We start from the raw sequence: 27,954 nt of genomic DNA, 5'->3' as shown, positions 1-27,954 counted from the left end.
GAAGTGGACATCAGTTTTCTCCTTAGGTGCATTCAGGCAAATCTTACAGGTACTTTTATTTTGTGGGCAAGAGCAGAAGGATGTAGAAGGAATTGGGGCAGATGGCTGTTTCTCTCAGGTCCTTGGTGGCTTTCGTCCCCTGCTGGCTTCTGAGTTGTCTGCGTCTGGCCGGGGTCATTATGGGAAGCGGTGATCCCTCTGTGCAGCTTACGCTAAGGAGCTCACCATCCAGGCCCACTCCTTAGGTCTTTACGGTAGAGTATAGAGTCTCTTCCTGGGGATTCTCTTGGGGAGGCTGGCAGGGAGGTGCTGACCGTGAGTTCAAGCTGGACAGGGCAAGGGAGGCATAGAGGATGTTGTCATCCTGGGTGAGAACAGAAAAAAGGGGGTTAGACAGTGGAGGGGGCGCTCTCCCCATGTTACAGCAGCGATCCCACACCTGGGTGCCCTGCCGAGCCCACAGTCACTCTATTTCTTCCATCCCACCTGCTCCAAGCTTCCCTTTAATTCTTTCAGGCCCTAGTCTGAATGCTTACCTTGGTGTCCAGCTCGGGCTCTCTGTGTCGTCCTAGGAAGAAAAGATGTGCTGGGGTCAGGTGGTATGGCAGTCAGGATAGAGAAATGGGCCAGGGACTCAGCAGTGGGGTCATCTATTAGGTCAGGACCAGGGCACGAGGGAGGGGTGGGTGAGGCATGGGAAAGAGGAAACTGCGGAGGGTCACGTGTGTGGGAAGAAGGAAGGGCCTAGGTGAAGGAGGGGAGTGATGGTGGGGCTGACCTTTGTTCCCAGTGTTCTCATAATTCTCCTCGGTATTTTGGAAGGATCCCCTGCATGGAAACAAAAGGGTGGAAAATGTGTCCAATGCTGCGCAGAAAAGAGTTAAAACGGGCATTGGGCTCGTTCTCTTCTGGGAGGCTCTGCCACCTGCTTGGACATGCTCAGAAGTTATGTGCAAAGGTTTAAGACGCTCAGCAGGAGGCTGCCGGGAAGAGGATTGAGAGGCAATTTGGGTGTCGCCCAGGAGCGGTCCCTGTGTCCCAGCTTAAAGTGGATTGTTCTAGAGAAGCAGCTTTTGTTGAAAGGGGCACAAGGAGGAGAAATTGAAAGGGTGAGCTCCTGTCCTCTCTGTTGGCACTGGCTCAGTTAAAACGGGAGAAGGAAAACCAGCGAAGATAATCTCAGGTCCTCTGGGTGGGTGCTCAGGTCTTGGTCCCCAGGAGGAGACACCATCCTGGGAGGGGACTCCAGAAAGGCAGCTGACAAAAGTCAGGGAGGGAGAGAAATGAGGGATGGGCCTGTGGGAAGGGAAAGTGTACAAATGGGGAGAAGGATGGAGAAAAGGAAAACTGGGAGCGTTAGGAGGACCAGTGGTCAGGAAAGGAAGGGGAGTCCGGGTGCAGAGGAGAGGCGAGCAGGCTGGGAGCTGAGTGGAGGAGGTGCTCCTGAGAAAAGGCAGATGGTAGAGGAACTGGAGGCAGAGGCTTCTTGTGGCCCCTTGGGGCGCATGACAAGGGGAAAAGGGAGATTGCCTGATGAGCAAGAAAGAGGAGAAAATGTGGCAGCGGCAGATGTGTTCAGGAAGGGTAATGTTCAAGGTGGGAACATCACGATGTACAGAAGGGAAAGCTTTAGAAATGGCGACAAAAGGAGGAGGAAAGTGGATAACAGAGAAGGACCAAAGGAGACATTCTGGGAAAGAATCAGAGAAAGTGCCCGAAACTTAGGTCCACTGTTCTCAGGTTTTTCTTTTTTTAGAGCTGGAGCCTCAGGAAGTGAAGAGCCTGGCCTATTAGCGGCATAAGAGGATGTGGATAAGAAAGTGGAGGATAAGAACAGCTGAGAAAGTCTCCCCAGTTCTCTTCTCATAAAGACACTTCCTGTTTCCGAAACCACACACCCCCACCCCACCCCTCCCCTTGGAGGACAAGCACTCACCTGGCTGGGGCTCTGGCATTAGTCCGCAGACCTGTAGAGGGACCAACAGGGTGTCAGTGTGCCATCCATGGTGGCATCTCTCCTCCCTGCCTTCTATGCTCGTCCTACTCTGAGACCATCCTTGGAGAGATCTGGGCAGCAAAGCGGCTCTGCTGACACCCATCTGGGAAGAGCCTGAGACTCAGAGCGGGCACCCAGCTGGCACCGAGGCCACCCACACCTGTCCTGCTATTGTCCTCAACACCAAATGAGGGGAGCAGCTCTTCTCTGCACCCTGTGTCCCTTTATCCTGCCCTCTCTCCCCCACCTTTCCCTGTGCATCCTTCTCCCTTCCTCGAACCCTTCCATGATCCCACAACCTGTTCCTTCCACTGCTGAGCCCTGGTCCCCTCCACCCCCATCGTGTCACAGGCACCACTGCTCCCTCCTGCCCTGACAAACCAGCTTCTTGTGCTCTCCTTCTGAGTGGTGGCCGTTTTTCTCTCCCACCTCTTAAGCTCATGGCTGCAATCTGTGTTTGCCCTGCAGCCCATTCCCCTCCATGTCTTCCGCTGAAACCTCTGCTGTTCCTCCCGGGCCCTCCCCCCTCTACACCCTCAAGTGTCCCTGCAGCATTTCCCAAGGATTTGGCTCCAGTTCACACACATCCTCTCCATCACCCTTCACCTTCCTGGGAGGACTCATCATCCACGGGACAAACCTCTAATGCACTGGACTTGCCTGTATCCCAACTCCAGCGACCTCCACTCCACTCAGCCATACCCTGGACTTTATATCTGTAATCACGGGGACTGCTGAGACCTCTGAAATATTAAACGCTAGTATCGTTTTTATGCTACAGCTTTCTTTCCTTCCAGTTCTCTCATGTCATCATCCCCCTACACCTGTGCTTCGATCGCCCTGAGCTCTTGTTCCTTGATCATCCACTTTGAGGTTATTCAAGCTCCCTGCTGAGCCCTCCACCCTCTCACCAGCTCCTTGACCTCCTGTGTGCCCTTGTCCTTCTGCCACACTGAGTTGACAAATTCCAATCCTGCATGTCTCCCATGGCAGGCAGTGCTATTTGCTTTCCTAATATCCACTCACTTCTTACTGAGTGACAGAACCTTGATTTTATTTGGAGTGGCAAGTGCTCCCCTACAGATAGATGTGGGACATATGACTAAATTCTAGCCAATACGATATAAGGGGACGCATGGGTGGGACTTTCAGAAAGGCTCCTTAGAAGGAAGACAGATAACTGGGGCTTAGTCTTTTTGTCCTTTCCTCCTTCCTCCTGTTTCTTGCTTGGTTTCAGAAATAATGGGCAGAATCTTAGCAGCCATCTTGGACCATGAGGCAATCCAGGATAGGAGCCAGTATCCAGGAGAGTGAGCAGAGAGGTAGGAGCTTGAATGCCTAAGACAGTGGCCTCTGCTGTTTGCCTCCAGATCCTTTTATATGAAGGGAAAATATCTCTGTCTTATTTAAACCACTGTTACTTATGGTCTCTGGTGCCAGCAGATGAACACAAATCCTAACCACTGTGTTTCCCCGAAAATAAGACCTAACCGGAAAGTAAGCCCTAGCACTATTTTTTAATACACCCCCTGAAAATAAGCCCCATGTGTCTTTTGGAGCAAAACTTAATATAAGACCTGGTCTTATTTTCGGAGAAACACAGCAGTAAGTCTTAAACGTTTCTAAACTGCATAGCTGAATACTGCTGGGGAAAAACACAATCACGTGCGATGATGCTTTTACTGATTTATGGCTTCTCATCTGAGTTGAATTCTTAAATACCATCTTCCATTTCCTCAGTGACAGTGTCACATTTTCTCTTTATCTCCGATCCTTATCCTTACTCTCAGGAGACAATCATTATGGTGGGCTTTTTTTGTTTTTTGTCAGAATTTTAAAAATCCACAATTTTTATGTAGTTAAATTTATCAATATGTTTTTTCATTGCTTTTGGGTTTTGTATTATACTTAGGGAAGTCATCTCCACTCCATGGTTCCACCACTATGTATTGAATTACCCACCTTTCCCCATTGGTTAAAAATATTACTTTTAACTTACAAAATTCTCACATATATTTGGGTCTATTTTTATTCTGCCTGTATTTGTTTTTTTTTTCTTTTCTTCCACTGCTTTATTTGTTATCTGTTTATTTATTATATGCTAGTATTGCATCATTTTAATTTATTGTAGCTTAATAACTATAAGTGATAATACTCATATGTATATTTGCCAGGACCTACTCTAAATGGATTGTGTTTAATTTCATGATAACCCCTAAGTAATTACTATTATTATCCCCATTTTACTGATGAATAAGTTGAGGCACAGAGTAATAGTACCGTTGTGCCAGAGTTGACCCATCCAGGACTGACTGCGGGAAGTCAGATTTTATGCTCCTCACTTCTGTGCTTTAATATCTAATAGGGAAAATTTCCTCTCATTGAGCATTTTCTTTAAAATAATTTCAAATCAATTTTGGAGGGTGTTGAGGTATAAATAATTAATGCTTCTAGCTGTGTCCTTTCTTTGAGCTGTAAATGCATACATCCAAATTTCTGATGGACATCTCTACTCATAGCCAGAAAGGTATCTGAAATATAACCTACCCCAAATTAGAGGAAGCATTGTTCTCCCCCAAACATGGTCTCCAACCTCCTATGTTCCCTGATTCACTTGGTGGTTTCATCACACCCTCCCTCACCTAAGTTGTAAACACAGGAATTCCTCCTGCTCCCTCACCCCTACATCAATCCAATCCCCAAGTCTTACTGTCCCCTCTTAATCTTTTCCAGAATCTGGCTCTCTCCCTCCACCCACACTGCCACTGCATGAGACTGGCTCAAACCTGGCCCACCTCCATCCTTTCCACCACAGACTGATGTATCTGCAAGGCAGTGAGGTTGTCACTTGCTGCTTCGTGTTGTCTCTGGGATCCGAGGATCTTGGATGCAATTTACAAAGCCTCTTCTCCCATCTCCTGCCTCCACCAAAGCACTGAGCTGCTTACAGTTCCCAGAATGGTTTCCTCTGCTTGGAATAACAGTGAACTCTACACCACCCTTACCACTTCCCTGGCTAATTATTTTTTATTCTTTGAGACTTTTTTGCAGGTGTCACTTCTTCTGGGTAGTCCTCCCTGCTTCCCCTTCTTCCTCCCAACCTACTATAGCTCTTTCCAAACGAGCCAATTAGCCCTTGAGGCATCTCCCTCCCCCACTGAGTTCCTTGAAAGCAAGACCTGTGCTTTTTTATATCTCCAATCACAAGCCAGACTCTGGAAAATGCGCACCCTACCAACGCTTGCTGAACTGAGCCAACTTCCTGTCCCTTCTGCTCTCTCCTTACTTTTCTCAAGGCAGACGGTTCCCCTCCCCATGAATCAAAAGGTGAGCACTGATGAGAAATGATTTAGTCAAGAGACAGAACTTGAAATGATCAGATTAGTGGAGAGGGGTTGCTCTGGAGCGGTGGTTCTCAACCTTGCTCACTCAGAGACTCCACTGAGCAGACTGTTCACACTGCAGATTCCCACGTCCAGACCTCACCCCGCAGGGATTTGCATTTTTAACGGGCACCAGTGGCCATTCTGAGCAGGTGGGTTCTCAGAAACACCCAGTTGGGAAGCTTGGGGAGAGGGCAGAACCACTTACCTTTGCTCCTCTTCCACCTGAGGTAGACCGTCACTCCCAAAATAGCGATTATGAACACAGCACCAGCCAGTGCCACCCCGACTATAGCTCCCAGAGTCAGGGGTCCAGAGCTCTTGTCAGCTGTGGTACTGAGGCCATCTGTGGTGGCGGCGGTGCTGGGGGTGGCGGTGCTGGGGGCGGCGGTGCTGGTGGGGCCTTGGGTGGTTTTCTTGGGGGCTGAGAAGACAAGAGAAATAAACAAATTCTCCCCTGGAGGACTGGAGGTGTCTGGGTGAAACTGTCACACCTTGTTCCCTAGTTTGGGGAATATTGGGGGTGGGGAGCAACCCTCTGAAGCTCTCACACAGGGCGGGGAGTAACAAGGTGAAATGCTGAAGGCCGAGAAGCCACATCAATCAGTTTAAATCCTGACTCTGCCACTGACCAGTGGTCTGACGTCAGAACCTCATTTCACCACTTACAAACAGTAAGTGATCAACTATAACTTACATTCAACTATAACGCAGGGTTAAGGAACTTTATTGTGGTAAAAGACACATAACAAAATTCACCACTTTAACTATATTTAAATGTACAGTTCAGTGGCATTAAGTACATTCACATTGTTGTACAACTTTCACCAGCTTTCATCTCCAGAACTTTTTCATCTTCCCAAACTGTAACTCTGTCTCCATTAAATGACAGCTCCCCATTCTCCCCACCCCAGCACCAAGCATCCACCATTCTACTTTCTAGCTCTATGAATTTGACCACTCTAGATACCTCACGTAAGTGGAATCAAACAGTATTTGCCCTTTTACAGGATTGTTTTAATAAGTGAGAAAACATCTGTAAAGAACCTAATATATATTGGAAATATGTTTTTAACATTAAATTAATATATATTGAACTTTAGTTCTTACAAACAGATTGTACCTTTGTAGATGTTTAATGCACCACTAAAAAATAAAACTGACATAATATGAAGCCGCAGAAAATATATCTATGCCAATAAAATCTTCAGGTCAGTATTGACCAAATTCTCTGTCCACGCTGGTTAGAAATTAATAATAAAACCATAAATACCATCTCTCAATTGAGATAATTTTAAATTTTTAGTAAAAAAATATGTATCTATATATCTATATCTATAATAACACGCTATTTAGCAAATAAAAACCAGAGCGATCTATATTTCAAAAACCCTCCTGGAATATCATTAAAGCTACACTCTAAGCTAAATGCATAGTATTAAATGCTTTCATTATTTAAAACGGGAAGAAATTTTTAAAATTAATAAAATGTTCAATTTTCAAAGAAAAAATAACCAGCCCTAAGGAAACTCACAGTTTGAAAGTAATGAAAACTTATGTAGAAATAAACTTATTAGGAATAAGAATAGCAGATGGAATAAATACAGGAAGTGGTTATCTAGGAAAAAAAACACAAGAAAACAGACAAGACTCTTGGAACAACAAGAGTCTGTTTAAATTGTGAGTGTATGCTCAATTATAGGGTGATACATTTTAAAAACTCTGTGAAATGGATGATTTTCTGAAACAAACAAAAATTTAAAAAAATGAATTTTAGTAAGTAATAAAGTTTAACTGACACATAGACAAAGAAGCGAAACACTATTAAGGAACAATTTTTCATAAAGATTCTATGCTCAGGTGATTTTATGAGTAAACTGTCGTAAAAATGTAAGGAACAGATAATTCCTAGACAGAAGATTCCAGAACATTGAGAAATATGGAAAACTATGCAACGCTAATTCATTACATAAAACGACAACCCTGATGCTAATATTCATTCATAATTTTTAAAAAATGATTAAAACAAAAGGCTATTTTTTTTTAACTGATCTGAGTGGAGAATAATACCCAGTATTGGCACAATGGGAGTATAAATTGGCACAACCTGTGGGAATGCACTTGAGAATATCTATCAAAGTGTAAAATATCGACGCGTGCCCTTTGACTCAGTGATTTCAGTGCTAGGAATCTGTCCTGTGGAAATCCTGGTGTAAGGATTGAAAGGCCTGTGTTAAAGAGTGTTCTTTGCAGCATTATTGCGATGTGGCAACAACCTAACTGCCTTTAAATAGAAAACTAAGTAAGTAAGTTATGATACATGACTACAGTGGGGTACCATGCAGCCATTTTTTTAAAAAAGGGCACAGATGTACATGTGCTGAAATGGAAAGATATTTGAAGTATATTAACTAAAAAAACCAAGCTATAGAGCAGAACACCATACAGTTTAATTCTATTGGTGTTATACAAGATGTGATCAAAAGATGCGGTGATTGTTTAAATAAAAAAAAAAAGAGTATTACAGAAAAAGACACATTGCCATTAATCCCCCTCAAAATACTCCCCCTCGCTTTGAGCACACTTATCCCATCATTCCTGCCACTTTCTGAAGCAGTTCTGGAAGTCCTGTTTTGTGAATGTCTTTACTTCGTCCTCCATCAAGACAACGCTTCGTGTCACACATCGCTTCTGGTATACGGCAATTTCTGTCAAATAAAAATGTTACAGTGTGTCCTCCTCCACCTTATTCACTGGATCTGGCTCCGTGCAACTCCTGGCTCTTCCCCAAAGTCAAAATGACCATGAAAGGTAAACATTTCAAATAGATTCAGGACATGGAGGCAGCCATGACAGCGCAACTAAAGACACTCACGAAAGAGGACGTCCAGAACTGCTTCAGAAAGTGGCAAGAATGATGGGATAAATGTGTTCGAAGTGAGGGGGAGTATTTTGGGGGTTAATGGCAATGTGTCTTTTACTGTAATAAAATTTTTAAATGTAAACATTCACCATATTTTTTTTATCACACCACGTATATATCTATATTTTGTATTTGTATGTGTATCTATATCTATATTTACATCTATATCTGTAAGAAAGAACATTTCCACAGAAAGAAGTAGTGGCTGGGGAGATAAAGTGGAGAGGGAGGGATGTACTTTCCATTTGACTCCCTTCTGTGTTGTTTGACCATTTTTTATTATGTGCAAGTATTAATAGTACCTTTATTAATTTTAAAATGTAACATTTGTTTTTATCAAAGTTGTATAGTCACATAATTTTAACAGTCCACGAATTCTAGACAGGTTATAAAAATAGCAACTCACTGAATAAGCCTCCTCACTTCCTTCCCACTCCACCAGAGACAGCTATTTTCAGCACCTTTAGCTATTTCTTTTGGTATTAACCTCATATTTCTCAATCACGTGCATTTACTGCTGTTGCTTGAGTGTGTTGTTTTAGGTAGCATGTATTCTCTTCCTAGTATTGAAATTGAAGAATTAGATCTTTTACACCCCATTTTCTCTATCTTACTCAACCTCTCAGCATTTGATATTCTCTCTTCCATGAAATGGGTTCTTCCCTTGGCTTCTGGGACACCATTCTCTCTTGGTTCTTCTCCTGCCTCCTAGCAGCTCCTCCTCAGTCTTCTTCGTTGGTTCCTCCTTGTCTTCCCAACCTGAGCCACTCATGGGTCAGTCCTAGCACATCTTTTCTGTCTCCACTCACCTCCCAGATAGTCTCACACAGTCCCACGGCATTAACTTCCAGCGGAATGCTGATTACCCCCAAATGTACACATCCAGCCAACTCGCCCTGCACTCCAGACACATCTGTCCCGCTGCTTATCATGCCTCCGTTTGTTTGTTTAGCAGGATCTCAAATTTAAGATGTGCAAACAGAATTCTTGATTTCCTCCCAAACCTGCCGCAGCCTCCCATTTCCCATTCCCAGGAAATGGCATTTCCATCCTTCACGAGTCAGGTGACAGGCCTTACAGTCAGCCGTGGTTCTTCTCTCTTTCTCATCCCCCACATCCATTCATCTGCAGATTCAGCCTGCTCTATTTTCAGTCTGTAACCAGGGTCTGGCCGCTTCTCAGCCCCCATCCCCCACCCTAATCAAGCCGCATCGCCTCTCACTGGTGCTCATGCTTTTGACCTTGCTCATCTGTACAGTCTTGTTTTCCATCCAACAGCCAGAGGAACACTTTTACAGTGTAAATCAAGTCATTGCACTCCTCTGCAGGAAACCCTCACTAGCTGCCATTGCACTGAGTCAAGGTTCTTTCCTTGGCTTTCAAAGCCACACCAGACGTGCCCCACGGCCAGTTCTGACCTCACCTCCTGCCACCTCAGCCTCTTCCTCTGCTTCAGCCACACTTTCCCAGCTCATGGCCTTTGCCCTTGCTGTTTCCTTTTGACTGGAACATTCGTCTCTAGACCCTCTCCCTCACTTCCTCCAGATCTGGATTTTTCTGCTGGCTTCTCTACCACTTTGTGCCTTTGGAGGCTGGTCTTGGTAGACTCCATCCATGGGCTCTCTCACACCCTGGTTCCCATACAGTGGCCAGTGGGGGTCACCAGCAGGAGATGGAGAGGGTAGGTCAGGGCATAGCCCTTTGCTCTCTCCCTGATGGGTATTGTATGAGTCAGGGTTCTCCAAAGAAACAGAACCAATAGGATATAAGCGTTTTATCATGTGGGATTGGCTCACGAGATTCTGAGAGGCTCCACGATCTGCCTTCTGCAAGAAGAGGGCCTGGGAGAGCCAGTGATGTAGTTCTAGTCCATCCTGAAGGCCCGAGAACCGGGAGCTCTGACGTCTGAAGGCAAGAGAAGATGGATGGAGGTTCCAGCTTAAGTGGAGAGCAAATTTCCCCTTCCTGCAATTTTTGTTCTAGTCGGGCCCACAAGGGCTTGGGTGATGCCCACCTCTAATCTCTTCTGGAAACACCCTCACAGACACATTTAGAAATAAAGTCTCAACAGCCATCTGGGCATCCCTCAGCCCAGCCAAGTTAACATGTAAAACTAACCATCATGGTCATGTTGACTCTATCTCCCCAGAAGCCACAGTTCCCCACTGGGGCCCCGTGTCTACTCCCTCTGCTGCTCCTCATGTCTGGTCCCAGGTGTCTCATCATCCCAGACTGGTTTCCCTACCTGGTGCCCCACTCAAAACTCTCCTCAGTTACCTGTTTAAGTGGCTGCTTCCTGCCGGGACACTGACTAGTGTACCCAGGCCTTCCCTGTTCCGTCTGAATAACATTGCACCTCTAGCAACCTGTATCCCACTGATTCTGCTTTATTTTCCTCCTTTTCTCTTTTCACCACCACCTAACACACAGACATAATTAATTTGTTTGCTTTTTTGGGGGTTGTCTTCCCACACTCAAATGTAAGATCCATCGTTGATGGCAATTTTTTTAACTGCTGTTTCCCCAGTGCTCAGATTAGCAATGACACATAGTAGGCACTCAATCAGTAGTTGTTAAATTAATGAATGAAATAATTTTCTCTTGGAATTTCAAGGCGTTCAACCACTATCTTCCAGCTTCTTGTGTTGCTATTAAGACATCTGAAGCCATTCTGATTCCCAGATCTCCACATGTGACCTGTTTCTTTCCTCCTTGGAAATTTGTTGGATCTTCTTTTTATCCCTGACATTTTGAAATTTCATGTTGCAGTGCCCTGAGGCAGGTCTTTTTATTTTTACCCATTTGCTGGGCTCTTTTGTTCTGGATAATTTCTAGAGCAATTTTGTTGATATTTTCTTCCCCATGACTTCTCTCTTCTCTGTTTCTGCAACTTGCATTATTCAGAGGTTGGACCTCTTGGACCAATCCCATTTTTTCTTATCTTTTCTTATAGTTTCTATATTATATTAATTGAATTGTATCTGTTACTATATAAGGGAATATTCATAGGTTCTGGGGATTAGGATATGGGTATATCTTTTTGGGAGGCCTCTAGTCAACTCACTACAGTTTCCAAATCTTTGACCTTTTTGTTTTACCCTCTAAGAGATTTCCATAAATTTTATCTTTCAAGCCTGTTATTGAGTTTTCCATCTTGGCTATTATATCTCTAATTTCCAAGAGCTCCGTTATTATATGGAAAGCTCCTTCATAAAGTACCCTTTCTTGTCACATGCATGGGTGACCTTCTGAGAGTGAGAGTTATTTGACAGTGTTATTCTCCCTCCATTGTTTTGGTTTCTTTCAGATTCTTCTTTACCACTCCCCCCATCCTCACCACCCCCATTTGTTTTGGTCTCCATGTTTCATGGAAGAAGCTTCCCTTAAATGTTTAACCATACTTTAAAATGGCGTCTCTAACCTTGAGCATCCAAGCACAGCTGAAGACAGGGTATAGTCCTCAGTGCTGGGGGATTTGATGCAAGGCCGAGACCCCAATTTCCTTGCCTCCTTGGATCCCAGGGTGCAGAAAGCCACGCTGATTGGAAGCTGTGTGTGTGGAATGGGAGAAAGTGCTTGTCAGCTAGTGGGTTGTAGAGTGATGTATTAGAGTTCTAGATCTTTTCTAGGCCCATCAGGTAGATTTCCCAGAGAGAATCTCCTGATTTCTTGTTTTTGGGGTGGGGGAAGAGCAACCTGAGCCCTGGGAAGGCATCTAAGAAGGTGGGGCTGTTTAGGTCTCATCAATTCACCAAATCTTTAGTTTTAAGGGCTGAACCCTTGTCACCAGTTGTGCCCCTGGTTCTCCCCACCACTGCCACCCCAGTGTCTATCTGGTTCATTCTTTCTGGAAAGCAAATCTCCAATATTTTGCTGAGGTGGGGGGTAGGGGTATGGAGGTCTGCCTGCTCCTTAAATAGATTTTCAGCTAGTCCTCTAGATTTCAGACCCCCTTTTACTCCCACTTTCAGGGGTATTTGGGGTTGTCATTCCTGAATCTTTAAGGGGATTTACAGTGCAGACTGCTTTGCTTCTGGGTTTCCCCACTGCTGGTTTAGAGTTTAGCTCCTCTGGTCTCCTAAGCCACTTACATTAGTCCATCTGTTTCCAGCTTCCTATATTTTGTTTTTGTCCATCTACTCACATTTTTTGTCCTTGTGGCTTTTTGTCTTTAAAAAATTCCCTTTGCTGTCATTTTAGCTGATTTTGGGAGGCACTGGAGGTAAACATGTGGATATAACCCACCACCATCTTGGTCAGATTTATGCATTACTTTTACAATGAAAATTATAAAAGATAAACATTCAAAAATAATATTACATATTAATAATAAAAATCAAGCATATAGATGATAAAACTTTATGAGACATATAGATGAGCTTTAGAAGAACACTACCAAGGTTTACAGAGGAATATAAAATAGGACCTGTTCTTGGGTGGGAAGATATACTGATTTCTGTGTCTTTCCATTGCTTTATAGGTTTAATGCAATTCTGATTTTAAAAATCCTCATGAGTGTTTTCTCAGAACTTACTCTAACTTACTTACTCTAACAAATTTACTCTAACATTTATGTGAAAGAATAGGCAGGCAATAATAATAAAGTTACTGAGGAAGAAGTAATGTGTTTGAGATGGAAATTGTCTTATCAGCCACTGAAATATGATAAGGTTACAATAAATAAAACACGTGGTACTGATATAAGAAAATACAAGTGACACATACAAGATCAGACAATTAAGTATGTGAACTTTCCACCGTGTAAGCGCATGGTGGAAAGCTCGGGAACTTTAATTGTCCAACCTTGTATCTGATAAGGGGTTAATATCCAAAATATATAAAGAACTCATACAACTCAATAGCAAAACCCCAAAAACCCTATTAAAAAATGGGCAAAGGACCTGAATGGACATCTCTCCAAAGAACACATACAAAAGGGCAACAGGTACTGAAAAGATGCTCAGCATCACCATTCATTAGGGAAATGCAAATTACAACCACAATGAGTTATGTTTCATTAATAATGATGGCATCTCCTCTCAATAAACACAAATGCTGTATTATGGGCTATGTGACAACAGGAATTATCACTTGAATAAATAAATAAATATATATATATATATATATATATATATATATATATATATATATATACATACATATATATATATGTATATATATGAATTGAAAATTAAAGACTGATTTAAAAGTGAAAAAAAAACCCAATCCACAATGAGCTATCACCTCACATCTGTTAAAATGGCTATCATGAAAAGACAAGAAATAACAAATGCTGGAGTGGATATGGAGAAAAGGGAACCCTTGTGCACTGTTGGTGGGAGTGGAAATTGGTGCAGCCGCCATGGAATGTGAACCAGTATGGAGGGTCCTCAAAAAATTAAAAACGGAACAACCTTATGTTCTAGCAATTCCGCTCCTCGCAATATATCCAATGGAAATGAAAACATTAACTTGAAAAGACAACTGCACCCCTATGTTCATAGAAGCATTATTTATGAAAGCCGAGACATGGAAACAAACTAAGTGTCTAATGATGGATGAGTGGATAAAGAAGTTGTGGTATGTGGTATACACATATATATGAATATTATTCAGCCGTAACAAAATGAGGAAGTCCTACCATTTGCAACTACATGGATGGATCTGGAAGGCATTATGCTAAGTGAAATAAGTCACACAGAAAAATACAAATACTGCATGATCTCACTTTTACATGATATCTAAAAAAATAACCCAGAAAACCAAATTCATAGAAAAAAAGATCAGATGTCTGGTTATAAGAAGCAGGATGTGGGGGGAGGGGAAATCAGAAAGATATTTAAAAGGTACAAACTTCTAGTTATAAGATAAATCAGTAATAGGGATGCAATATACACATAATGATTATAGCTAACACTGATTATGATACATAGGAAAGTTGTTAAGAGAGTAAATCTTAAGAGTTCTCATCACAAGAAATTTTTTTACCTTTTTTCTTCTTTTCTGTTTATTATATCTATATGAGCAGATGGATATTAGTGGAACCTACTGTGGTAATCATTTCATAATATCTGTAAGTCAAACCATCATGCTGTATGCCTTAAACTTGTACAGTGATGTATGCCAATTATTTCTCAATAAAACTGGAAAAAAATTGTGGGTTAGCATTCTAAGAGGAACTATGTAAAGAACATTAAAAATATTTGAGACATCATCAAAATGGTAGCGTGAGTTGAGCCTCTGTAAAGCTCCCCTGGAATTTACAACCAATCGAACAACAATAACTCCACAAAGGACTCCCTGCACAGCAGACAGGCAAAAGAAGACGGTAACCTACAAAGGAAAGCCCATTAGATTATCACCAGATTTTTCAACAGAAACTCTACAAGCCAGGAGGGAATGGAACCAAATATTCAAACTATTGAAAGAGAGAAATTATGAGCCAAGAATAATATATCCAGCAAAGGTATCCTTTAGATATGAAGGAGGAATAAAGATCTTTCCAGACATACAGAAGCTGAGGGAATTTTCTAATACACGACCTGCACTACAAGAAATACTAAAGGAGGCTATTCGACCACCATCAACAGGGACAATTTGTGGCAACCAAAACATACAAAGGGGGAAAGTCAAGGCCTGAACCGGAATATGGGAATGGAGAAAGTAAGCATGCTAAAGAAAATGCAATACTCTTAATGTCAGACTTTCTTTTACATAAACTTAAGGGTAACCACTCAAAAAAAAAAAAAAATTCAGAACTGATATATATATATAGTAATAAAAGAAGAAACAGAGGGAAACATCATAGAATACCACCACACAGAAATAATAGACAACAACAAAAAGGCAAAGAAACAATGGAGACACAGCCTTACCAGAAAACTAAAGATAGAATGACAGGAAATCCTCACATATCAATAATCACCCTAAATGTAAATGGACTGAACTCACCAATAAAAAGGCACAGAGTAGCAGATTGGATCAAAAAACTAAACCCAACCATATGCTGTCTCCAAGAGACACATCTCAGCTACAAGGACAAGCATAGACTCAAAGTGAAAGGGTGGAAATTGACACTCCAAGCAAATGGTACCCAGAGAAAATCAGGTGTAGCCATAATGATAACAGATGAAACAGACTTCGGGGTGAAAAAGATAACAAGAAACAAAGACAGACATTTCATAATGGTAAAGGGGACTATACAACAAGAAGACATGAGTCATCAATATTTATGCCCCCAATCAAGGAGCACCGAAATATACCAAGCAACTACTAACAGAACTAAAGGGAGAAATTGACCAAAACACAATTATACTAGGGGACTTAAATACATCATTGACAGCTATGGATAGATCATCCAAACAAAAAATAAATAACGAAATAGCAGCCCTAAATGACACATTAGATGAAATGGACATAATTGACATTTATAGAGCACTTCATCCCATTCTTTTTTAGTATATACGGAACATTCTCAAGGATAGACCATATATTAGGACACAAAATCAGCCTCAGCAAATTTAAGAAGATTGAAATAATACCATGCATATTCTCTGATCACAAGGCTTTGAAATTGGATATCAACTGCAAAAAGAAAGCAGGAAAAAACACAAATACATGGAGATTAAACAACATACTTTTAAAGAACGACTGGGTCCAAGAAGAAATTAGAGGAGAGATCAAAAGATACATAGAAACAAATGACAATGAAAATACATCCTACCAAAATTTTTGGGATGCAGCGAAAGCAGTTTTAAGAGGGAAATTTATCTCATTACAGGCCTATCTCAAGAAACAAGAAAAATCCCAAGTAAATAACCTCATGTTACACCTTAAAGAACTAGATAAAGAAGAACAAGTGAAACCCAAGGTCAGCAGAAGGAAGGAAATAACAAAAATCAGAGCAGGACTAAATGAAATAGAGAACAAAAAGACAATAGAAAAAATTAACGTGACAAAGAGCTTGTTCTTTAAAAAGATTAACAAAATTGACAAACCCTTGGCTAGACTTACTAAGATTAAAAAGAAAGAAGACACTGATTAACAAAATCAGAAATAAAAAAGGGGAAGTCATCACGGACACCACAGAAATGCAAAGGATCATCCAAGAATACTATGAAGGACTATACCATACCACACTATACCACAAAATTCAATAACCTAGAAGAAATGGACAAGTTCTTAGAAACATATAGCCTTCCAAGGCTGAACCATGAAGAACTGGAAAATCTAAACAGACCGATCACCAGTAACAAAATTGAATCAGTCATCCAAAACCTTCCCAACAGCAAAAGTCCAGGACCAGATGGCTTCTCTAGTGAATTCTACCAAACCTTCAAAGAGGATCTAATACCGATCCTGCTCAAACTCTTCCAAAAATTGAAGAAGAGACAGTACTTCCTAACTCATTTTATGAGGCCAACATTACCCTGATACCAAAACCTGGTAAGGACAACACAAAAAAAGAAAACTACAGACCAATATCTCTGATGAATACAGATGCAAAAATCCTAAACAAAATTCTAACAAATCGAATGCAACAATGCATTAAAAAGATTATTCATCATGACCAAGTGGGTTTCATCCCCGGAGCACAAGGATGGTTCAACATCCGAAATCCATCAATGTGACACATTACACAAACAAAATAAAGGACAAAAATCATATGATTATATCAATTGATGCAGAAAAAGCATTTGACAAGATGCAACATCCATTTACGATTAAAACACTTAATAAAATAGGCATAGAAGGAAAATACCTTAACCTAATAAAGGCCATATATGACAAGCCCTCAGCTAATCTCATAATTAATGGTGAAAAACTGAAGCCCTTTGCTCTACATTCAGGAATACGACAGGGCTGTCTCCTATCACCTCTGCTTTTCAACATAGTGTTGGAAGTCCTCGCCAGAGCAATCGGTCAAAAGAAATAAATAAAAGGCATCCAAATTAGGAATGAAGAAGTTAAATTATCACTCTTTGCAGATGACATGATGCTATATATAGAAACCCTAAAGACTCCACCAAAAAGTTTTTACAATCAATGAATACAGTAAAGTTGCCGGCTACAAAATCAACGTAAAAAGTCCATTGCTTTCCTATATACTAACAATGAAATCTCAGAAAAAGAAATACAAAAAACAATTTCTTTTGCAATTGCAGCAAAAAGAATAAAATACCTAGGAATAAACTTAACCAAGGATGTGAAGGACCTATATGCTGAAAACTATAAGACATTTTTGAAAAAAATTGAAGAAGACACAAAGAAATGGAAAGACATTCCATGCTCATGGATTGGAAGAATCAACATAGTTAAAATGGCCATATTACCCAAAGCAATATACAGATTTAATGCAATCCCCATCAACATCCCAATGGCATTTTAAAAGTAATAGAACAAAAAATCATCAGATTTGTTTGGAACTACAAAAGACCCTGAATAGCCAAAGCAATCTTAAGAAAAATGAACAATACTGGAGGTATCACATTCCCCGACTTTAGCTTGTACTATAGGGCTACAATCATCAAAACAGCATGGTATTGGCAGAAACACAGACACATAGACCAATGGAATAGAATTGAGAACCCAGAAATAAAACCACATAAATATGGACAGATAATTTTTGACAAAGAAGCTAAAACATACAATGGAGAAAAGACGGCCTCTTCAATAAATGGTGCTGGGAGAATTGGATAGCCACGTGCAAAAGAATGAAACTGGACTGCTATCTGTCACCATGTACCAAAATTAATTCCAAATGGATCAAGGACTTAACCATAGACCTGACACAATAAACTGCATAGAAGAAAACATAGGTACTAAACTTATGGACCTTGGGTTCAAAGTGCATTTTATGAATTTGACTCCAAAGGCAATGGAAGTAAAAGCTAAAATAAACAAATGGGACTATATGAAACTTAAAAGCTTCTGCATAGCAAAAGAAACCATCGACAAAATAAAGAGGCGACCAACTGAATGGGAGAAGATTTTTGCAAACAGTGCCTCCGATAAGGGGCTAGTATCCAAAATATACAAGGAACTCATGAAACTCAACAACAAAAAAACAAACAACCCAATTGAAAAATGGGCAGAGGACCTGGAGAGACATTTCTCCAAAGAGGACATACAAATGGCAAATAGACATATGAAAAAATGCTCAACATCACTAATCATCAGAAAAATGCAAATAAAAACCACAATGAGATATCACCTCACCCCAATTAGAATGGCTATCAACAAGACAAATAGTAACAAGTGTTGGAGAGGCTGTGGAGAAAAAGGAACCCTCATATACTGTTGGTGGGAATGCAGACTGGTGCAGCCGTTATGGGAGGCAGTGTGGAGGTTCCTCAAAAAATTACGAATAGAATTGCCATATGACCCAGCAATCCCTCTCCTGGGTATCTACCAAAAAAATCTGAAAACATTTATCCATAAAGACACGTGTGCTCCAATGTTCATTGCAGCTTTGTTTATGGTGGCCAAGACATGGAAACAACCAAAATGTCCTTTGATAGATGATTGGATAAAGAATTGTGGTATAGATACACAATGGAATACTATTCGGCGGTAAGAAAAGATGATATAGGAACATTTGTGACAACATGGATGGATCTTGAGAGTATGATGCTAAGCGAAACAAGTCAGATAGAAAAAGCAGAGAACCATATGATTTCACTGATATGTGGTATATATAAACCAACAACAACAAAAGAATAAGACAAACAAATGAGAAACAAAAACTCATAGACACAGACAATCGTTTAGTGGTTACCAGAGGGTAATGGGGGAGGGGGATGGGAGATGAGGATAAGGGGGATCAAATATATGGTGATGGAAGGAGAACTGATTCTGGGTGGTGAACACGCAATGGGATTTATAGATGATGTAATACAGAATTGTACACCAGAAATCTATGTAATTTTGCTAACAATTTTCACCCCAATAAATTTAATAATAAAAAAAAAATTTTGACCCTGTCAAAATTTAACAAACAAAAACCAGTGAAACAGAATAGAGAGACCAGAAATGGATACTATTCTACAGAAGAACTTAAAAGCCAGGCCCATGAATCAGTGAAGAAGAGAAAGAATATTCAGTAAATCAATAAATGGGATTGAGACAATTGATTAGTTTCTTGGTATAAAGATCGATTTAGTTCTTTACCTCACACCGTATACCAAAATAAATTCTCACTCCATTAAAGAGTTTTATTGTGGAAAGAAATCATACAAAAATTAGAATAAATTAAAATAGTTTCAACCCGTAATGGGATAGAGTATTTTGTGCTTAGAAATTAAAGAAAAAGATTACAAAGGATAATACTCTTAGAGTTGGCTACAAATAAAACACTTGTATGTAAAAAAAATTAATGACATTAGGGAGACCACCTCAGGGATCATATAGATGCCTGATTACTGCATTGTATACCTGAAGCTGAAGCTGAACAATAATGAATGTCAACTACAAGTTTATATGTATGTATATACTTACAAGAAGCAGAGTACAGCGTAAGGAAGAGAGACAGTGGAAATGTAATGGCTGTGTGCGATGTCAGAGGGGTAGTGGATGGGGGAGGGGTGTTGACACAGTGTGAGGGATATAAATGATAAACGTCTAAGTATTATTTTGTTTTGTGCACCTGAAACTAATAAAAAGTTTAAAAAGATCTATAAGTATTAGCCTTATATAATCATGTAATCTTTTCCTTTCACTTCTATGATTAAAATTGTTCAACAACAAAAATTAATGAGCTAATCACAAACCTATATTTGCTGCAAATATTCCCTTAATGTTATGTCTTTGCATGGTGGTACTTGGATTAAAAACATTTCTTTTTATTACTTTCCTGTATTTCTTTTTTTAAAATAATGAGCCTGGATTTCCTATTAATTGTGTTAATTAAAAAAGTTAATTTATTGATGAAAAACTCATACTATTAATAAATGTGACAGAGAAATGAGAAAAGGAAGAATAAGGGAAACATGAAGCTGGTTCTAAAAAGAGACATAATCTCTTAAATGGCCATTTAAGGAGATATGGAGAAGGTGTAGGAAATATAAATCCAAGGCTTTCTCACTTAATCCAGGTGGTGAGACATTTTCTAATTGCTCTAACACCAGCTTGGTAATCAAGATGGGCAGTGGTTTACCCAGGGAGGGCAGCGTGGGGCTCAAAGAGTGTCCTTCCCAGCCAGGAGCAGTAATTCCTCACTGACATATTAATACTTTAGAATTACCAGTGCAAGTGATTATGAAAAGCATCCAACTTAGTTAATTGTTAGTTTTCTCCAAAATTTTCTACAGACAACACGCCCACTCATTGCCTGCTCCTGGGAGACAGCCTCTCCCCCACATCCCTGGAGACAGATAAACCCAGGTTCAAGTTCTGATGCCCACTGAGAGATCTATTAATGCAACACACCCCATTGTTAGGTTAAACATAGGTCAAAACAATAATATGATCAAGTCAGTGGGTGAGGCTGATTGGCTCATGGTTAAGAGAGGAGGCTCTGGGGTTCAACTGCGTTTAAAGTTTGCCTGTATCATGAGTGGTGACTTTGGGCAGGTGCGAGCCTCAGGTTCCCCATCTGTAACAGTCCCTGCTGTTATTGTGGGGTTGTGCAGGTTAACTAGCGCGATGCATACCAAGGTGTCAGCCTGGTCACATGCACAGTAAGCGGGAGCTGCTGTTATTGCTGCTACAGAGGGGCCTCTAACGACCAGGACAGGGGAGCAGGATCAGAGTGGAGAAGGGGACAACATAGGGCCTCCTGTGGCAGAGGTGGGGACTGGGGGGTCAGCGAGAGGCTAGGAGGGTAAGGAAGATGGAGACAGGAAGAGGGAGATGGTGAAGGGGAAGAAAGAGATGGGACCAGGGCAGGGAATATTGGAGGCCGTGTTGTGGGGAGCAGAGTGGGAGAAGGAAACAGGGGGATTGGGAAAACAGGTGATGGGGTGTTACTAGGGAATCGGGGGCTCCTCAGGGCGTTGTTGGGACCTACTGTGTGTGCCAGGCTGAGCTCATGGCTGTGGGGAGGCACAGATATGGGAATAGCTGGAGTTCCACACGGACACAGGACAAAAGGAAGGAGACCACACACTGAAGAAGTCAAGTCCACCTTGAAGATGTGGGATGAGGGTGGGGGCAGGGCTGGAGCCCCCATTTGGAGCAAGAAGAGAGGGTAACTGGGGAGCCCAGAAAGCGCGGAGGCCTGGGGATGAGGGTGTGGGCTGGATCTGGAGCAGGTAGTGAGGGAAAGGGCAAGACAGTGCAGATTTGGGGAAGATTAAGACGAAAAGAATAAAGTTGGCTCAGGCCTGGGGGGAGAGTTGGGGTTGGCAGGGAGAGGTGTTTGAGAGAAGGTCAGCAAGAGAGGGGCCTGGACCAGGCTGGGGTATGAGGCCACCAATGGCCTTCGAAAGCCTCAGCCAGGGCAGCTGGACTCACCGGGGGTGATGGTGAGGTTGGTCCCAGGGATGGACTGCCAGTTTATCTTGTCATGATTCTGGAGGGTCAAGTGCACTCGGCAGAAGTACGAACTCTTGTCCTCCCTCCGCAGGTTAGAGATCTGGAGGGAGCCGTTACTCCAGTCCTTTGTCCAGTTCAGGGAGAGCCGGTCCTTGAAATCCTTATGGATGTAAGGAGGAGTCATGTTGTAGATGAAAGCCCCATGGAACTGTGTCCATCTCCAGGATATACTCACGCTGAGAACACTGGGTAACTCCCAGGGGTGACAGAAGGAGAAGGGGATGTGGACGGAGCCACCTTCAGGGGCTGAGAGTTGCCCTGGTTGGTAGACCTCATAGTCCAACTTTGAACTGCATTTTGTTGAACGCCCTGAAGGAGGGAGGGAGAGGGAGAAACCTCAAATTGGGGGTGGTGGTGGGTGGGGGACAAAGAGGTAGCCCTGACCAGGTGGCACCCTCACCCAAGGGCAGAAGTGTGACAGATGGTAGGAATGGTCCTCTATCTGGGTGTCCTTCTCTCCACACTAGGGGTTAGGGGGAGGGGGAGCGATGGGGGTCCCAGCACTGTGGGACCAGACCTTTGCTTGTGGGGGATGGGAGGCCTGGCCGGCCACCCCAGCAGACCCCTTCTCCAGACACCCAGCATAAGCCCCTCCTGGGGGCTCCCCCATGGCCCTGGGCAGAGCCAGGACGGTCTTGGCCACTCACCAGCCTGCAGAGACATCAGCAGCAGCAGCAGCAGCAGCAGCAGCAGGGGCCGCAGCAGGGGCAGACCCATCGCCTTGCTCTCCTCCGGGGAGATGAGAAGACAAGCACAGACCTCAAGGCCAGAGGGAGGCCCCGCGGAGGGGCCAGCTCAGGAAGTCTGGGCAGCAGGAGAGGGACGATCAGCCTCCTGCAGAGGACAGAGGAAGGGTGGGAGCCTTCCCCAATTTGGTGCCCCAGAGTGACTGGCACTTCCTGTATCAATCTGGCTTCTTCTTTTCCTCTATTGCAAAAGGGCCTCCCTTGTGGTCAGTGCAAAGGGAGCCATGATGCTGGTCTCCAGCCTCCATTTCCACACTGAAGGGCGTGATCCTGACCTTGGCTTGTTAGGGCCTCTCCTCTCCCACCTCAGCTCCCTGCCTCTGCCAGCGCCCTCCTCATCTTAGCAGTCAGTCTCCATCTCTCTCTGTCTCTCACTCTCTCTCCCTTTCTCCTCTTCTCTGAGTGTCTCTCAGCCTCTGTTTCTCGCTCTCATCCCAGGGGGAGGGGCAACAGCAGGACCAGCTCAGGCTCTTTCAGGAAAGGAAAGGTGGCCCTGAGTCTCTGCCCAGCTACAGCCCCTTAGAGGGAAGGAGGAGGGAGCCGCTGTGGTCAGATGCCCTCAGGCGTCATCCCCAGCACCAGGGGCACCCAGCTTGCTCTTGGTCCCTCTCCCTTCCCTGCAGTCCCCAGGGTGAACCAGGCCCCCCAGGCCAGGTCTGTTCCCATGGGCAGTGTCACACCCTCCCTGAGGTTCAGAAGTGAGGGTGGGCTCACACTCGCACCTCCCCGAAGAGAGGGCCTCCTGGAGGCCATGTCTCCACCCACGGGATCTGCAGGGCCCTCTGTCCTCTCCACTCTACAGATGTGAGACCAAAGCTTGGGAGGCTCAGCCCCAAGTCCATGACTCAAGTGACAGGTGCGGGACTCGAACTGCAGTCTGGCTGACTCCACAGAGCCTTCTGCTGCTTCTGGGTGTTTCTGTCTGGTTGCTCCAGTTAATCTCTGGGCCTCAGCTTCTGAGTGCAGATCTGTGGGGGTGAGTCCCAGAGGCTGTGTTTTTGTAATGCTCCTAAGGTGATTCTGTGAACAGCTGTTAGAGCCCTGGCTAATGCAGAGCCTTCCTTGGACACAGGATGAAGACTCAGAGCAGTAATGATTCACCCCAGTGACAGTCCCTGGGACTGTCTCCCATGAGGGCACTGCCAGCCTGTGACTGGTGGTGGATGGGCTGAGAGATTGGGGGCTGGGACCATTGGTGACCTACAGGCTGGCTCCATAGGAGGCCCTGCCCACCCCTCTCCAGGATGAGGTGGCATCAGCCTGTGTAGACCGTGCGGTGGGAGACATGGTTTCATCAGAGGACGTGGCCTTGATCTTATCTTCTAGAGGTGGAAGCAGCAGGCTGACTTCCTTTTTCCTTTTCTCAGTTCCTTCCCAATCCTAATAGTTTTCTTCTAAGCTTTTCCCACAGTCAGCCAGGCAGCCCCCGCCCTGTGTCTGCTTTTCTTACTCCTCCTCCCAGGCCCAAGAAGAGAGGTTGCAAATTTTCATGGAATCCTCTTATCTGAGTCAGGCCATAAACATGCATGGCCTCGTTTTCAGCTTTACAACATTCTGTAGTTGGTGTGTCGTTATCTCCATTTACCCTTGAGGAAACTGAGTCACAGAGCCTTGATGTCATGCAGTCCTCTGGGCTGTGAAAGATGCTTGAGTCAATTGGTAAGAGCTGGAAATGTGGACAGAAGAGAGGACAAGGGACCCAGTGGCTTCGCATAGGACCCCAAAGGGTGGCCTGCCTGAGGGGTGAGTCCTGGGTTCTATGCCTGCCGTGCCCCAGTAACTGTGGGACCTGGCTGGATAGTCTCTTCTTTTCCAGGCTGCCAGGGGAGGGCGCTGGACCCCACCAGGGGTCATCACTGCCCATTCCATTGGGCAGCACAGACCATTTAAACAGGCTCTGGGCAATCTTCACAGAGAACCTGCTGTCCAGGTGCCTCGGGCCCAACTGCTCCCATGTCTGGTCTCCCTAGATGCAAGTTGCACATTTCTCATCACATTCAGACCCCTGGACCAAGCTTGATCCCCATGAGGCTAGAAATTGTGAGGCATGATTTCTGCTCAGAGATGACGTGTGATTGTTGGGACGGTTTTTCCTGCAGGCCCCCCTAAGAGCTCAATCTCCCCCTTATTGGAGATGTCCCCGGCAAACTCCCCGTAAGAGCTCTGCCCCCTCCTCCTCCCATACCTTATCGGAGATGTCTCCTGTCTCCCTTCCTCCTTATCAGAGCTGTCTCCCGCGGGTGCCATAGTTAGAGGCCTCCCTGTCAAAACAAAGTTGAAGGATCACAGCTGCTAGGGACGGACCTCCCTGGCACCCTGACCAGACCTCCCCCCTTCAACCCGGAGGCCTAAGCATATAAAAGTAAAGCCCCTGACCCCAGTCAGTGCTCAGTTCTTTGGGAAATATCCCACTGGGCCCACTAGTGTAATAATGCTGAGTTCTCCTTGCCCTCTGGGTGCCGCTTGTGTCTCTCGGTCCACGCTGTTTTTTGCAACATGTTCACCTGGTTTGTTCATTCTTTCTTCCCCCAACAAGAATGACAGGGCCTGGGAATCAGCCTTCAGTTGTGACTGCACTCACAGAAGGGGCTATTGGGAGGAAGAGGGCCTGGTGTTTGTGATGCTAAGAGCTTAGATTAAGCTCTTTAACCCAGCAGGTGGCTATGGGGGAGAGGTCAGAAGCAGTGTGAACAGGAGCAGGACAGAGTGAGGGGTATGATCCATGAACCACATTTTAAGACACTGCCTTAGACCTTTCCCAAGTTCTTCCAAGGTTCCATTCTCCCCTCCTCATTGGCCATGCCCAAAACTGTCTCATCCCCTTGCCTCTCCATGGGAGGTCACCCTTCTCCTGCTTCCCTTCCAAGATCAGGAATAACGCATAGATATTTGTTCTCACTACCTTGTGTTGGAGGTGCTAGCCCATGCAATAGGAAAGAAAAATAAATAAAAACGTTCTGACTGTATTTTCTTACATTCTGAACTTATCTGTTTGGCATCCATTCATCACAGGGCCAATTGTACTAATTATATTTTCTTATTTTCTGTATGCTTGATGCTCTAGCATTTGTGGCCTTCCTGCCTGGGGAGAGACTGCCTCCCTCCGCTCCCCCTCCTCCCCATGGCTAGCCAATTCTGAGATAGCTAAGGGTTCTCCTGGAAGCATGCCTCTCATATGCAAACTAACCAATCCTGGGCCCATACTCTAAACTACTTGTTTTATCTAACTCTCACACACCAAGCCAACATTTCCCCTGTCCTAAATCAACTCTAGGCCAGGTACCAGACAACTAGAAATAGCACCAAAAGCCCAAAACCCACTGGAATTTGTCAAACCAGCCAATCCTAAACAGTTTCCCTTGTCCTGCCTTGCTTTTTCTACAGAAAACACAACAAAGGCTGTGGTCATACTTTCCCCTTGTCCTCTCCTGACTGACGCTTGTGTTTCCCCAGGTGGGCATGTATAGCATGGCTTGCCCCCTCCCCTCAGGAAATGTAAGTAATAAAAACCTTCCAATGGCATTAGCCTCTCTGAGTCGTCACTCAGTCACCGCTATAAATTAAAATCCCGTGAGTACAAAAATTGAGACAAAAGTCATCTAGATTGGAAAGGAAGAAGTAAAAACTGCCTTTACGCAGGGATGACTTGGTTGTTTATGCAGAAGATCCAATGGAATTTACAAAGTGGAATTTACACTAGAATTATAAGTAAATTAAACAAGATTGCAGGATATAAGATAAATATACAAAAATTAATTGTATTTCTATATACTAACAACAAAGAATTAGAAATTGAAACGAAAACAATACCATTTAGACTAGCATCAAAAATACAAAATACCTAGGAAGAAATATGACAGAAGATGTGCAATATCTGAACACTGAAAACAATGCTGAGAAATTTAAAAAGACTAATAAATGGAAATTTCATACGTGAGAGGACTCAATACTATTAAGATGTCAATTCTCCTTAAATTAATATGTAGATTTGACATAATCTCAATCAAAATCCCAGCAGGTGTTTTTTTTTCTTTTGTTTTTTTTGTAGAAATTGACAAGCCAATTCTAACATTCCTATAGCAATTCAAAGTACCCAAAATAGCCTAAAAAGCTTTGAAGAACAAAGTTGGAGGATTTATACTACCCAACATCAAAACCTATTATAAAGTTACTGTGATGAAAAGGCATTGGTATCAAGATAGACAAATAGATCAATGAAACAGAACAGAGTACAAAAATAGACACACATACATATGGTCAATTAATTTCCACCAGAGATGCAAAAGCAACTCAGTGGTGAAAGGATAGTCTTTTAGACAAATGGCACTGGAACAATTGAACATTAATATGTTTAAAAAGTGCACTACATAAAAAATAAACTCAAAATGAATCATCAGTCTAAATGTCAGTCTTAAAATTATATAACTCAATAAAAAAAATAGGATAAAATCTTTCTGGCCTTGGGTTAGGCAAAGATTTCTTAGATTCAACACCAAAAGCATTGTCCATAAGAGAAAATATTGATAAATAAGAGTTCATCAAAATTAACAACTTCTGTTCTTCAAAAGATATTATCAAGAAAATGAAAAGACCAGCTAGATATTGGGAGACAATATTTGCAAATCACATAATTGACAAAGGACTTGTATCCAGAATATACAGATGACTGAAAATTTGATAAAACAAAATCCCAATTTAAAAAATGAGCTAAAGATTTGAATACTTTGTCAAAGAAGATACACAGGTAACTAATAAACACACGAGTACATGTGTGGCATCACTGGTTATTAGGGAAATGCAAATGACAACCACACTGAGATATCATTACACACCTATTGAATGGCTAAAATTAAAGGACTGACCATACTACCCGTTGGCAAGGATGGTTGGCAAGGATGTGGAGCAACTGGAGCTCTCACATACCAGGGGTGGGAACGTGAAACGGTACAACTACTTTGGTCATTCCTTAAAAAGTTAAACACACACCTACTAGATGACCGAGTCATACCAAGTACAGGTATCACAGTGTTCACCAGCAGCGTCAGCGTCACCTGGGAACTTGTGAGAAATGTTCATTCTCAGGCCACACCTGACCTGCTGAAGTTCAAAAACCACTGCTCTAAGGCAAGGAAACTGACTCTGAGGACCTGCCTTGTGTTACCTTTATGTTTCACAGTATTCTGTGAGGTAAAGAAATTTTATTCCCACCTGACAGAGAAAGAAACAGAGGCTCAGAGAGGTCACCTCACTGACTCCGGTTTCCTCCACTGGCCAGGTCTGGAGTTTGGACCACGTTCAGGTCTGCCTGCCTTGGGAGCTGGGTACGTAACATAATGGTTGCCCTCAACCCCCCCACAGTTTAGCCTTTCTCCT

At 43.1% G+C, this 27,954-nt stretch overlaps 1 protein-coding gene across 2 annotated transcripts; it reads right to left on the bottom strand.

The window, feature by feature from the left end:
• Nucleotides 1-31: 31 nt before the first annotated feature.
• PILRA (paired immunoglobin like type 2 receptor alpha) lies at nt 32-22,751 on the bottom strand. 2 transcript variants are annotated; one of them, XM_074328334.1, is made up of 8 exons: nt 22,483-22,751; nt 22,011-22,144; nt 21,755-21,935; nt 5,588-5,803; nt 1,937-1,967; nt 779-828; nt 537-568; nt 32-364 (listed from the first exon to the last, which is right to left on the bottom strand). In XM_074328334.1, exons 1-8 carry the CDS (start codon nt 22,550-22,552, stop codon nt 242-244), a joined length of 837 nt encoding a protein of 278 aa, XP_074184435.1. In that variant the 5' UTR covers nt 22,553-22,751; the 3' UTR covers nt 32-241. The 2 variants fall into 2 exon arrangements, with proteins under 2 accessions (XP_074184435.1, XP_074184434.1); XM_074328333.1 differs by having other exon boundaries at nt 21,755-22,144; nt 22,483-22,746.
• Between the last annotated feature and the right edge of the window lie 5,203 nt (nt 22,752-27,954).

Source organism: Rhinolophus sinicus, linkage group LG03 (assembly GCF_036562045.2).
Source record: "Rhinolophus sinicus isolate RSC01 linkage group LG03, ASM3656204v1, whole genome shotgun sequence".
In the NCBI taxonomy this organism is placed as follows: Eukaryota; Metazoa; Chordata; class Mammalia; order Chiroptera; family Rhinolophidae; genus Rhinolophus; species Rhinolophus sinicus.
The sequence above is the reverse complement of the archived record's forward strand: the minus strand, read 5'-3'. Positions and strand labels throughout refer to the sequence as shown.

What these genes read in the sequence shown, in the direction of transcription:
- PILRA (XM_074328333.1), bottom strand. Translation starts at nt 22,552, where the DNA reads ATGGGTCTGCCCCTGCTGCGGCCCCTGCTGCTGCTGCTGCTGCTGCTG. An exon ending in CAGGTGGAAGAGGAGCAAAG is followed by an intron (nt 1,968 to 5,587) that starts GTAAGTGGTTCT and finishes GTCCCTCTACAG; the next exon opens with GTCTGCGGACTAATGCCAGA. An exon ending in AGCCCGAGCTGGACACCAAG is followed by an intron (nt 365 to 536) that starts GTAAGCATTCAG and finishes GTTCTCACCCAG; the next exon opens with GATGACAACATCCTCTATGC.